General features: G+C 41.6%; 1 protein-coding gene across 1 annotated transcript in view; it reads right to left on the reverse strand.

Moving 5' to 3' along the window:
- DUSP16 (dual specificity phosphatase 16) overlaps positions 1–13,815 on the reverse strand; it is a 26,542-nt gene extending 12,727 nt beyond the window's left edge. Inside the window, exons 1-2 of the mRNA XM_009075743.1 lie at positions 13,583–13,815; positions 12,141–12,361 (exon numbers count right to left, since the gene is read on the reverse strand). Coding sequence (XP_009073991.1) covers positions 12,141–12,361; positions 13,583–13,813 — 452 coding nt within the window. The 5' untranslated portion in view covers positions 13,814–13,815. The remainder of the gene's footprint in view (positions 1–12,140; positions 12,362–13,582) is intronic.
- Positions 13,816–14,064: the final 249 nt, after the last annotated feature.

A 14,064-nucleotide genomic window follows, 5' to 3' on the forward strand; every position in this document is an offset into this window, starting at 1 on the left:
CTGTGAGAGGAAGAGTATGTATTTCATTTACACATGGTGTTACAGGCAATGGTGTCCTTAGCAGTTCTCATGCAGGAGATGGGGAGATGCTGAGGGGCAGCAGGATAGCCTTAACAGAGGAACTGTATGTGCCTCTTCCAGAGGTACCATGACTGTGGGACCATCTGGCAGCAGCCAAGGCCAGGCAACCAGCAGGACAAGAGGGCACAGTCTCAAGCTCTGCCAGGGGAGGGTTAGGTTCAATATTAAGTAAGAAGAGATTTTTTACTGAGAGAGTGATCAGACATTGGAATGTGCTGCCCAGGGAGGTGGTGGATTCACCATCCCTGGAGGTTTTCAAGATGAGACTGGATGTGGCACTTAGTGCCATGGTCTAGTAGCCACAGTAGGGTTGGACTCTGTGGTCCTTGAGGTCTTTTTCAACTCGATTGATTCTATGACTCTGTGTTGCTTCAGTATCTTTACAGCATGAACTGCAATCACAAAACTCTCAAATCAGTCAAGTCTGACATTGTATTACTGATCTTTACATGCACTCCCAAGCAAATCCTCCTTTCTTTTGAACATATCTTAACCTGCTATTAGTACCTGTAGTGAACTGATTTGAAAAAGCACAAAATAGATCAATATTTGAAACAAATCACCAGTCTTCCCTGCCATCTTCTACAACCAGGTTTTCAAAACATTAGTAACTTTTCAACAAATCTGATTGATTTATGGCACTCACAATAGGAGAAACAGATTCTAGGTCAGTTTATGTAGAAAAATTACTTTATGAAACCACAAGCAAACAAAACCTGTACACAAAAACACACTTGTATATGCATCCTGCTATATTACTGGTTTCTCTAAGTGCAACAAACATAGTATCAGGGGCCTGGAACAACAGCATTCTCATGTAGGATCACTGAGCTGTTGGGGCATTCTGAGATCTATTTCTGTTCTAAGGAACTGCACTCATCACTGTTTGCTTGCACTAACTTACAAAATATATCTGGTTTTACCTATATAGGGAGGTGTATTTAAAAATAAAAACACCTCAGCACCTAAAGATGTGTAGGAAAAAAGGCATTTATTCCAAATGTCTCTCTTTTTCTAATACAGATTATGGCTCCCATGAGTCCCCAAAGCTGAAGTCTATGTACAGTCTATGTGAAGAGCCTCTTATGAGAAAAATGCTTGAAGCACTTGGAATACCTGTACACTTCTGCTGTAAATGAAGCAGACTGTCTTCAAAAACAAACCTTAAACAACTGGAAAATTAATTTAGTCTACAGGTGGTAATGCAGAATAGAAAACTGAGCCTTAAAAGACAGATGGGACAGGATTTGTTTCAGATTCCGTAATTTGATATTTGCATCAAGGCAGAATTGTTCTTTACATCTCCACACCTACCTCAGCTGGCAGCATTGTGCAGTTTGTTTCAATAAGAGAAAACACACTTTTCTTCTGGAGCTAGTTTCTAAATAACACCCTTTCTCCCACCACTGCTCCAGCCTCATGTGCATAACAAATCAATTGCAAGAGCATGTTGAAACTATTTCGGGCTGGGGGAGGAGGGACAGGGAAACCACAGATCATTAACAGGTTAATACTGGGTTAATAAAGTTTCACTGAATTCTTTGATAAATGTAACTGGGCCTTGAAAATAGGAGACTGACAAATAACTCCAAAATATTCTCTCCTAAATAGCTATGAACCACACAGGGTTTCTGTACTCTTGGTGGTAAGCTGAGCTGAAACAGCTCTCTTGACATTCGACAGGATGTTTCTGCAAAACCATGTCAAGGTGCCAAAACCAGTCAGTGGTTTTGCAGTCCTTGTGTGTGTGTGTGTGTGTGTGTGTCAGACAACCCATCACCTCCTAGGTCTTTACAGCAAAACCTGCATTTCTTGCTTACAAGCCTCCACATCCATTAGCAGAAATTTGGCAAGATCCAGGAAACTACTCAATTGCCCCGTTGCTATGGTTCTGCAAAGTGGTGACTACAGACTTGCCTTTGATACAGACACTACCACTTGCCTAACTATGACTGGGATCAGAAAGGTATGATCTTTAAAGGAATCTTGGTATCAGAATTTTCAGCTCCCTTCTTAACCAACTCAGGAAACAAAATAGGGTCAAACCCAGAAGGATGAAAAAGTTTCAGTAAAATTCCACATTAAAAGTTATTTTTTTCTTATAGATTCACTGCATAAAAACCTCATATAAGTAGAAGTCCCATCTAAGTTTGCCAGAAACAGGAAGAGGTGAGGGAAAGATGTGGTATCAGGAGGCAACAGATGAGAGAGAAATACTATTGATTTGGGAAGAGCTACCTTTCATTGAGGGAATGGAATTAATCTGGATATTTATGACTGTTTAGTTTAAGTACCACTAAATTAATACAGAGGAATAACTACTGAGAGCCACAAACATTTACATCACCTCATCTCTGTTATGTTCAGTGGAAATAGCCCAGGAGCATTCCACAGTGCTGCCAGTTGCAGGGACTAGCTCTGTAAACCACTATGGTTTGCAAGTGGTCAGTGAAGCCCTAAGGTCTTGATTGGAACACTTAGTACAAAGTTGTGAAGTGCAGATAATATCTTACTGGTTTTATCCAATACTTAATACAGCCTTTCCAGTGAAATGACACCCTAACAGGACAGGTGGATGTTTCTTATGTTCATTCCATCACAGAATCAGATTGGAGAGGACCTCTGAGATCATCAAGTCCAACCTATGACCTAACACTGCCTTGTCAACTAGACCATGGCACTAAGTGCCACGTCCAGTCTCTCCTTAAACACCTCCAGGGATGGTGACTCCACCACTCCCTGGGCAGCACATTCTAGTGTCTATTCACCCTTTCTGTCAAGAAATTCTTCCTAATGTCTAACCTAAACCTCCCCTGGCACAACTTGAGATTATGTCCTCTCTCCCTGCCTGGGAGAAGAGACTGATCCCCACCTGGCTACAACCTTTCAGGTAGTGGTAGAGAGTGATTAGGTCACCCCTGAGCCTCCTCCAGGCTAAATAGCCTCAGTTCCCTCAGCCTGTCCTCACAGGACTTGTGTTCCACGTAACACTGGCTTCTTTTCCTCCTTGCTGTCTTTATATCTCCTTCAATGGGTTGTCAAACCATTCAGAGATGTGACCAAAATTAGACAAGACAAATTCACAAGAAACATATTAATTACTGATTTGGCCTGGGGAGCAGCAAAAAAAGTTAAGCAGAACCACCAATGACTAAAAATTCAGTTTTCAAAAATGCAAGCATTGTTCTTCACTCACATCAACACACATCCCTTCCTCATACAACCACAGCTTAAGCAGCTTTGGCTTCAGGACATCACAGCTGCTCCAGCAAGACTTCATCTGTCATTGAGAAGATCAATACCTCCAGCAACCCTGCACACTTCACCACCCCCTTGGGAGAAGTGTGGGGCAGGAGGACAAACACCCTTCTTTTCTGTGGGGTACTGGAAAGGGTGAAGAATGCCATTTCTTTCAAAGTTCACCTTGAGCAGCTTACATGAGATAGCACAGTAACCAGGCTGTTAGCTGGTTGTAATTGCCAATGGTTTTTTAAGCCAGACAGGCCTGTTCCAGTGACATCACCCATCTACCCATAGCTATGAGTCTTTCCTGCATGTGTGCTGAACAGGGCACAGATGTTCACTCATACCTCCATCCTATGTCTCAGCTTACATGTATTTCTAACATCCAGGAAAAAAAAACAATCAGGAAATAATCCTTGTATCTCTTCTGTTGCTTATAAAATTACTGTTGAAACAGCCAATTCTGTAATTCCTTTTCATCCTCAAGTGTTTGCAAAGATCTGCACCAGAAGGTTTTTCCTTAATCATCTAGAGGTAGCTGCTCTTGCTAATCAGGCAAGTGCTTGCTGACAAAGCACCTAAAGGAACAGAGATCTGACTATATTTCAGAGAGAAGGTGGATTACAGTTGGGTGTTAAATTGAAGAGCAACAGCTGAGTTGCTCACAGTGAAAAGGAAACATGAAAACAGGGGACCTTACCCTTAGGTATAACTTGCTTTTGCTATATAACTGTCCAAATATGGAAACAACTCCTACAAAGATGAGAGCTCCATGCAGTCTGTTCTGGGAGGATTTTGCACTATTTCTTTGTAAGTGCAGTCATGAAACCTAACTTGTAATGAAACAAAGGTGAGAAAATAGGTGTTCACATCACTTCATGTGTTTCCTTTGAGCCTGGCAGATAAAGCTCAAAAGAATCCCAGCAATTGCTTTTGGCACCCAGAGCCTGGCAGCATAGCCAGGGCAGAGGGGAGAAGAGATTCAGCTGGAGAAGAGGTGGGTAACCAGGATGAAGATCTCTGCTACCTTCTCCAACTAATGGAGACCAATTCTAAAGACCAGAAGAGCAGCTTTCCACTTTCACACTGTGCAAATATGTTTTTCAACCTAGTAATTCAGTAATTGCAGAACCAAAGAATCCTACCTGCCACCTGTGCCCATCTCACAGTAAATCCTTGGGAGCTATTGCAGCCTGAGCTCCTGAAGGTCCTTTTTGTGCTGCTGGGGCAGCTCAGTTTAACTCAAAACTACTTTTCAGGGGGAGACACTAATTTGAGGCTCTGCACTGTACCAGTGCTCATTTCCATAGGGCTTACAGGAACTTCCATTATTTTTTTCATTTAATTACTCCTTTTGTCAAACCTTACTGAAGCTGACCAACAAGCTTTTAAAGATCTTTTGTGGGTGATAGCAGAGAGACAGACAATGGAGCAGCTCCTAAGAGCTTGGCTTCCCTAAAACTTCAGGCTAAGGAAAGCCTATGAAATCTTTAATACAACATCTCTGTTATTCCAGTTGGCACTACAGCTCCCTGTGCCTCACACAGGATGCACAGAAAGATCCTGTCTTGTGCTCCTGATGGAGATGTAAGAGACAGTGAATGTGTCTGTTGGAATGGAGTCTGTTGGAAAAGACCACAGACAACACACACTGGTAACAGAGCAAACTGGCATTTCACTTCAGTGCCATTCAAATCAGACACTGCTCCTTTCCCCCTGCTTTGGCTTCTTTAGAACAGTTGGAATCCAAAGTGAGAAACTGGTTTTCTTCAATGAATTCTTGAAAACAGACTAGAAGCCACTTCCTTCCTTTTCCCACAAGACCTAATTGTCTGGCAGTTAATCAGTGTTAATTCTGCATCAAACACAATTATTTTAAAGCAAGGGGTGCAGAAGGTTCAAGGCCCAAGTGATGAGTCAAAAAACCCAAAGACTACATGCATCTACTAAGAAAGTGTTGCAAGGAGACTTTGAAGCTTGTAGATGTAACAGACGATTCCGCCACGTTTGTTGAATCCTGAATTTGCTTCTTCATTTAGGGCACTAATTATTCACAATTTGATATAACCATATACTAATAAATCATAGAATCATAGAATTTTAGGGGTTGGAATGGACCTTACAGATCATCTAGTCCCAACCCCTGCCCTGGGCAGGGACACCTCCCACCAGAGCAGGTTGCTCAAGGCTCATCCAACCTGGCTGTGAACACTGCCAGGGTTGGGGCAGCCACAGCCTCCCTGGGCAACCTGGGCCAGTGTCTCACCACCTGCACAGGAAAATATTTTTTGCTAATATCTAACCTAAACTTCCCCTCCTTCAGTTTGAATCCATTACCCCTTGTCTTATCATTGCAGTTCCTAACACAGAGTCCCTCTCTGGCTCCCTTGTAGGCCCTTCAGATATTGAAAAGTTGCTCTGAGGTCTCCACACAGTCTTCTGGATAACAATATTATACTGTTATCCCTTTTTAAAGGAATATTACTATCCTTTTTTTTTTTTCTCCATTTAATTTTCCTTTCTAAAGGAAAAGAAGAATTAAAAAGCAGAAAAATTTGCAACTAACTCTGAAACATATTTAGGCCCTATAATTTTAAGGGAGGCTCACCAAAATTCTGTATTCACCAAAGGTATGCAGTGGAGTACACTCCTGTTTAGCTTTTGGGGTTTTTTCCCCCTCTCCCTCTACTAGCAATTTAGAATTTGTTACTGTAAATACTGATTAGTGCCAGGCAGGTAAAGTAACATTACTGAAAACTATGCTAAAAAAAATAAACAGCACTACAGCAAAGACAAAATATACAAACTGCTAACTTATACATTTACTTTGCCTCGGAGGCTCTTAATGCTGTGACTTCACAGCACTTTCCCAGTCACATTCCCATCGAACTTTAAAATGTTTACCTAAAAGCTGCAGGATAGATTTTTCCCTTGCTGTAAGGAAGGAAAGTTGTAAACTTTCTGACTCACAAGTTTTATGAATCTACAATGTTTCCACTCTGTTTAAACGAGCTGCAGACCTCCACAGGCCATTACAATTCCTGCATTCCGGCTCTGCTCCGTAGGGACGCGTGCCATTTTCCATTACATAAGCTCAGGCTGGAGAGCCCTGTCAGGATTGCTCCCATCCCTGCGCTCTCCCTCCCACTCCTGGTCCCACTCCACCGCCATGGGGAGTCCTTCCACAGCATCCAAGGTTTCAGCCTGGGAAAGCCAGAGGTGTTTTTATTCCAGCAGTGTGCAGAAAGTGGCCCAGTTATGCCAGGTGTTTTACAAGCACAGTAGCAAGGGAAGTTCTTTGCCCTGGAGGGTTTGTGCCTTTGGTAAGACAAGGTTAATGGGCAGGTTAAGCAAACACAGAGGGGTGGGGGGTGTGAGAATGGGGTCAAACTCCCCCTCCCACCCAAGTGGCATATGCCAAGTGGCACAACAAGTAAAAAGAGCATATTAGCCACCCGTGCTCACCCTTTCTGCCTCTGAAGAACCAATACCTTCAGCATAATTTCAGTCAATTAAGTTTCACAAGCATCCAGAGGTATCCAAAACAAAAGCAAACTTAACAAGTTATTCTTGGGTTTAAGAAATGTTATGAGAGCTCTACTCTAGTCAAACTTTGCTCTCTCTCAAAAGACAGCAAGTGGATACACATATGAAAGTAATAAACCCTACTCCCATTCTTCAAGTGCTTAAAACAATCATGGCACTAAACGAGCACTGAAAACTGTGTTTTAAGTACAAAGGGTGGGAGGATATTCACAGAGGACTGGCTGTAGCCAAGGGTACTAGTTTTTCTACACTCTCATTAAAAATTGATGGAGAGGGAGACTTTTGAAGAGGGTGATTCAGAGCTAAGCTCCTCTCTCACTCTTGTCTCCTCCCCACCAACACTGGCTGTACTCCATGGCTTACAGGACCACTAGGGGAATACTGTGCTGCCTCGGCAAGAATTGTACCTCTTTCCATAGGGGCTTGCTTCTCATGGAATCAACCAGTCAGAACACCAGGAGAGCTGGCATCATTATGCAACTACCTCTCCTCCCCTGAACACTGCCAGGATATTTAACAGCTCATTCTTGGCTTTACTTATAACCATGTGCTGATAACCTGATTATTTGAATTGATGACCACCATTTGAAGGTGTGCTCTTCTCCTTGGGGTACTCTGCAAAGACTTGTTTGTAGGGGATGCTCAGAACTGCAGTCAGCTACAACCAGAAATTATTAAGCTCCAAATCCAAATGTTAAAAGGTGTCAGGATATTAGACAGGAATTTATCACACAGCACAAACCACTGCTACATCATCTTTCAGTCCACACTGAACCACATGGTACCCTCTTACTTGCCATATGGGACTGCAGGAGCTGGGAAGAAAGCTGAGTCTTGCAACCCTGGTCACTTCAGGATGTAGAAATGACCAGCTCTACCTACATGAGAAGACTCTTGAGATTTTTTTAGGACATCATTCACTGTCCACTGCATATGTCACCATCATTTGTCACTGAATAGAAATAATAGAAATAAATAATTTATTTATTTCCCATTACAGTAGCTTTGTGCTCTGCAGGATTTTATCAGAGAGCTCTTGTGAAAGGAGACCCCACTGAATCAAATTACTGCTGATATTTTCATATGCAGAAGGGTAGCAGGGATTAGTAGGCAATTCCCCACTTGGGCCTTGATTACCTGTCAACACCACATGTCACATGGTGACTGTAGTGACAGTCCAGCCATGGTTTTGGGAGGGAGGCATACAGCTCCCTGGCTCAGTGGGTCTCACAGTCAGCTGCAGGGGCTTCATGCTGGACACCCAGCAAATCTCTGAGTCTCTACTAGTAATCCTCTGAATCATACAGATAACTGAGTGGTAAGTAGCACGCAGGAGTTTAGGGACACCTTTTCAAGACAGCTGCCATCTGACTGAGGGATGGTAGCTCCATCTCCAACCCTGAAGCAATTTTTCTACAGAGAGACTGAAGTATTACATCTAGATTAGCCGATGCTGATTAATGAGAGGCATAGCTCCAATGGAATATACTCACATACTAATCTACACCTCAGCGTGCAGGCACTGGGGAGAGAGGGGTAAAACTGTACAGACAAGTCTAGAAGCTCACAAAAGGTCTCCAGTATCTTTAACTTCCCTTCTGCCCATACACTTCAGAATCTGGTACATTATATAAGGATTTTTTGGTGGTTGTCCGTGGTATCGAGCACCGTGGTACATCTAGTCTAAGTAGCAATTCAGTGACTGACAGAAAAATAAGTCCTTCATTGTTCACTGGAAAAATACACTCTTGGTCTTGCAACACTAAAAAGTTCTGAGGGACTTCAGTGAAAATATTTCTGTGATCCTGCTTTACAGTACTCTGAAGTTTAGCTAGTCCTTCTTGGGCATTTAGCATTGCTCCACACCTATGCAAGTAGAAGAATTCTTGCTTTTGGTTTCAGTTCAGAGCCAATAGAGTGTTTCTGTGTTAGGCTATCACAATTCTTAACAACACAGAAATGCAGAAAGGCATTTCTGTTTTTTTCAGAAAGCCTTCTGTTTAGATTGTGTCTTTTATACAAAAAACCCCAACTTTTAAAAATCAGCACAAAATAAAAAGCTGTGCTTTATCTTCTTCACAGGAGTCTTTTATACAAAAAAACAACTTTTAAAAATCAGTACAAAATTAAAAGCTGTGCTTTATCTTCTTCACAGGCAACATTTGAAAGGTAACAGTCATGGAGACATCTGTGCTTGCATGAGTAGAGCTAAGCCAGACTAAAAGAAGTAGGAAAGAGCAAGTGTTTTAGGGAAGTTGACCATGAAGGATTTCCACTGGCATAGTGGAATAGAATTTAAGCAAGACTCTTGATGTTTACTGCCTTAACAATGATAATTCAAGCAAGAAGTGCTAGTCTCTCTTAACTGTTTCTGCAGAGCAAGCAGAAAAATCATAAACCCACTATTAACTAGGAAAAGGACTCCATGCAAGTAAATCCAATTCTCAACACACAGGAAGAGAAGGAATCAAGTGACATCCCTGTGTTTAAATCTTACTTAGCTCAGTGGAGCTGATTGAAGTGGGGAGTGGGATTAAGTCTTCAGTACCCATATTTCAGTACTTTGTGCACTGTTAAAAACTGGGAACCAAACCAAATTCCTGAAAACAGTCCTCACCAGATCAGGAATATTTTGATGAGGTTATGTCAAAAGCTTAAACTAATCAGTAAGTGTTGCTTTGTGGTGTCTTTACAATGGTTACTTCAATGAAAAACAACCTCCAGGGCAGAGCAAACCTTCATGCACAGTGTAAATAAAAAGACACCTCACTGAGTGCTCAGTAACAGGGGCTGGCAGATGCAGGAATTTCAGATATTTGTTAATTGCTCTTTATTCTATCCCAACAAAATATATTCTTCCTACCCCAAAATGTTTATTTAAGGTCACTATTTTAAATAAACCAGATTTAATGGCATAGGGAAAACTGAAGTCCAAAGGTTTTTCTTTGTACACAGTGCACTGACCCCTACTCTCATTATGGGCCATAAACATTTATGAGAGTTCGTCATCAGCTTGCTGAGCCAACGTATTTTATCTAGTTTCCTACAGCCACACATCAATAAACTCCAAGGAACTTTGCATAAGACTTAATCTAGCCCATTCTCCTTCAGCCTACATACCCAAAGGTTTCTTGCATGTGTATTAAGTAGGTAGATTTTTAATACCTGTAAAAGATAAGCACCTAAAATAAGCACTTCCCAGTAACTGATCAGGAGTAAATAATTTCCTTACATTTCCCTGTTGCTTTTATTCTCCTCTCCCACTGGTTTTGAAACCATCAGTTGTTTCTGCATTCAGAAACATCCCCATCCTAGCTACACAGCCAAATCTAAGATGAAATTCTCGAATCTGATATTTGCCAAGAGACATATGATATGCTAAAATAAAAGTCCTGCTTTTTATGAGGAGGATTTTGACACATTAGATTCCCTCTGTCTCTCTCTAACAACCAAACTAATCCTTACCAGCTGTGCATGGCTAAGTTCACCTCAGCTAGCTAATGTGCACCACTAAGTCATGGTGGGTTTAAGTAGCATTTTCATCTTGAACAGATAACTACCACGTGCTGGAAATGAAAACGAAATGAAACAATTTCTCATAGTGTCATTATGATATCTGCAACTGGTGTTTGCACAGACTGTGGCCTGGGAAGCTGGGGAACACTCCCTGGTCCTGCCCATCCTACAACAGGCAAGTCTGAGAGTGGAGACACTCAACCACCTCCTTCAGGAGTCCAGCAGAGGAAAAAGAGGATCAAAGCCATGTCTCACACAGCTGAGGCACAGCAGAAGGAAGGGAAGTTTCATGGCACTCCCCTCTGCTTGGCCTTGGTATGGATCCCCCAAATCCCTCCTGCTCTGAGGTCCAATTCTCAGGTATTAGGGAGCTGTTTCTCTTTCTGTCATGGAGATTAAGTTATGAATAGTCTGATTGCTGCATGGAGCTGCTTCTGGTTATTAATAAAACCCTCAGGACAGATGAGCAGAGTTGTATATTTGAACAATAAAAGGATTTCTTAAGATACACAAACTACTTCTAGACTGGTTTATTTCTTAAATAACAGTTTTCATTTTAAGGTGGTATGAACCACTTATTTCAAGTGCTCTTACATTAAGCATTTACTCTGCCTAAGGAATACACATTTACTTGGTGGCTCATATGAAAGAAAAGTGACTTAATCTAAAGCTGTATTCCATCACCCACAGTTATATTTCTTACCTAGACAAAGAAAATGGAAGCACCAAGCCTAGCCAAAGCAAAACCCTACTTAGCTTACTATAAGTACAAGCTCACATGAGCATCAAATGCACCTGTTCAAGTGCAGAAATTATTCATTTTCTCTGTAATCCCTTCCAAGATAATTTGGAAGAGTTCTCTCAGCACCACAACCACCCGTGGTTCATCATGTTCATCTGAAGTCACTACAAACTGCAGTGAAACCTTCTTGCTAAGAGAAGCATCTCTCTGGACTTATTTCCCTTTGTCTCATCGTTACTCAGTCTCTGACTGTAATTTTAGCATTTCTCAGAGACTATGTATACTGTTCATTAGATCACTGATCGAGTCATTGCAATGGATTTCCTACTTGTATTTGTCCTCTTTCAGCCTTGGATTTACTTCATGGCCCTCCTTGTTCCTTCTTGTGAACACTGAGTGTACTGTTCCATGACAGAAATAATGACAAAGCATACATTAAGAGCAACAAATCCTGTATTATAAGGAGTGGAATTTCTACAGGTGCTTTACCCAGGGATTAGAAAAAGATGTAAAAACAGGAGGGGGAGAGAGAAGCCCTAGAGTGTTGCTACCACTGAGGGAGCTGAAATTTAACAAGTCACACAAGCTAATCTCCCTAGATCTAGGAGATCATCTCCTTATTATAGTAATTACCAACTCAGTAAGGAACAGATTTCTTTCTATCATGTACAATACTTAACAAACTGGGGAAGCACATTTCTTTCATTTGATCCTACAGTAGCAGAGACACTCTCATAAAACCCCTGCATTGATCCATTTCCACTTACACAGACTAATGGTGTAATATCATAGAATCATAGAATTTTAGGGGTTAGAATGGACCTTAGAGTCACAATCCCCTGCCCTGGGCAGGGACAGCTCCCCATCAGACCAGGTTGCTCAAACCCTCATCCAGCCTGGCTTTGAAAATATATTCCCCTGTAAGATGCAATTTCTAAGCATCATATGGATTTTGAGTGTCACTATATGCATAAAGAAAAATCTATGCTCTAACACCAGCACTGTTGCAAACCTGTAAACATCTGCTATCCTGACAGCATTTTCTTTCTCCTCCTTGTTCAAGGGTTTCAGGGGGTTCTTTTGGTACATCTTACCTGAAAGCAGATACACAGAGCTGAAATTCTTCTCCAGTTTGCCCAGGAGCACAGTAAGAAAGCAGTCGGATGAGAGGGAAGTCACATCTTTAGAGCTTTGGTCATACACCACCACTTCCTGCTTGCAATCAATTTCAATCTGAAACACAAGTAACTCAGAGTAAGATGGGAAACAAGATGATTAAAAGCACCACATTATCCTTTCCATCAGGGTTCCCACACAGTTGCTATACAGTAGTTCAGCTATATAGATTTCTTATGCAGTTGTATGTGAAAGTTTGTATTTTATACTTCATATGCCTGTCAGATTTAATTCCTCACAGAGTTTATAAACTGATTATTTGCTGCAGGTTGAAGCACTCCCAACAAATTTCTATCATTAGGTAATTTTATGTCCCTGGTGAAACGCTCTACCTTCAGCTAATTTGGTTTATTTGCTTAAAAGCTAAGCTTTTTAGAAGGTCCTACCTCAGTTCCTGCTTCTGGAGGCTACTGGTGAAACGCTCTACCTTCAGCTAGTTTGGTTTATTTGTTTAAAAGCTAAGCTTTTTAGAAGGCCCTACCTCAGTTCCTGCTTCTGGAGGCTTTGTACATAAACAGCCTAAAGCCACATACATGTTTGTTACCTGTACAACTGTATGCATAAAATACACTTTAAAATAAAAAAAAAAAAGCTTCATTTTTAACACTACTTAAAAAAAAAAAAAAAGCTTCATTTTTAACACATCAAAGCAAGAATGTAGTAGATTATTCTCATACCCAAAGCATGTGAAACAAATACCAAAGGTTAAAAAGACCCCAACCCCCTTCCAGATATGCAGTAATTTAAAACAGCTTATCTATTTTCTCTTCACTGATAACTCTATTTGGAAAAAAAAAACCCCACAACCCTCCCCTCAAACAAACAAACAACAAAATAAGCCACCAAACCCCATCAAATGACTCCCATGAAAAGCATTTTAAGCAGCAAGCAGGAGCCAGAATTGACAGAGACACAGTTTCTTTGCAAACCAGATGACCACTTGCTAAGCAATCCCCACCACCACAGACCCCAAGAATCCTTCGAAGCTCAGGAGGAGAATGTTTCCTGCCTTAATTATATACATTTGAGGTACTGTGCTCTGCAGGACATACAAGAGCCCTGAGAACATTCTTTCTGGGTAGGCAGGCTACCAAGAACCCCAACGATAAACTCAGTAGTAATCAAGAGCCTCTTTGATCAAGTAGGTTCTCAGCTAAACCCAGTCCCATAGTCTTGGGTTTTTTTCCTAAATGAAATACCTAAGGAAAAATTATTACAAGTCGTTTCCCAGCTGCTCCTTGAAACAAATACAAGGAATAAGAGGAAAATGACCCCTACCTTGTGTTTTGCTGAATGCTGAATGAGCTCTGTAATCAAAACTTTGTCCTGCTGCAGCCTCCGCTTCATGAGCTTGGAGCAGTTGATGTTGATGGCATCCAAGATGTGGGACGTATTGTATTCCACAAAGGGGCGGCTATCAATCAGCAGCAATTTTTCCGTACCGCTCTCCAGCAAAGCCACCAACTTCTCGGCGACAATGAGTTGAGTCCTGATCATCTCATCGGCCATGACAACAATAAGGCCTCTTTCACCACCTCCCTCTCTAATTTGCTGCGATGATGTAATGGCTGTGTACTCAAAGGCTTAGCCACACCATTGTACTAGAAGTGTATGAGGTCATGCTGGTAGTGACTGGCAAAAGAAAAGTTAAACCCATTTTCAGAAAGAGCTCTTCAACTGAATGTCTCCTCCTGCTTCCAGTTGATGTGCCATTACAAAGGGTTCGTTCCACAAAGCAGCCCCTCACATCTGATTCATCG

The sequence above is a fragment of the Acanthisitta chloris genome, unplaced genomic scaffold (assembly GCF_000695815.1).
Source record: "Acanthisitta chloris isolate BGI_N310 unplaced genomic scaffold, ASM69581v1 scaffold6405, whole genome shotgun sequence".
NCBI lineage: Eukaryota > Metazoa > Chordata > Aves > Passeriformes > Acanthisittidae > Acanthisitta > Acanthisitta chloris.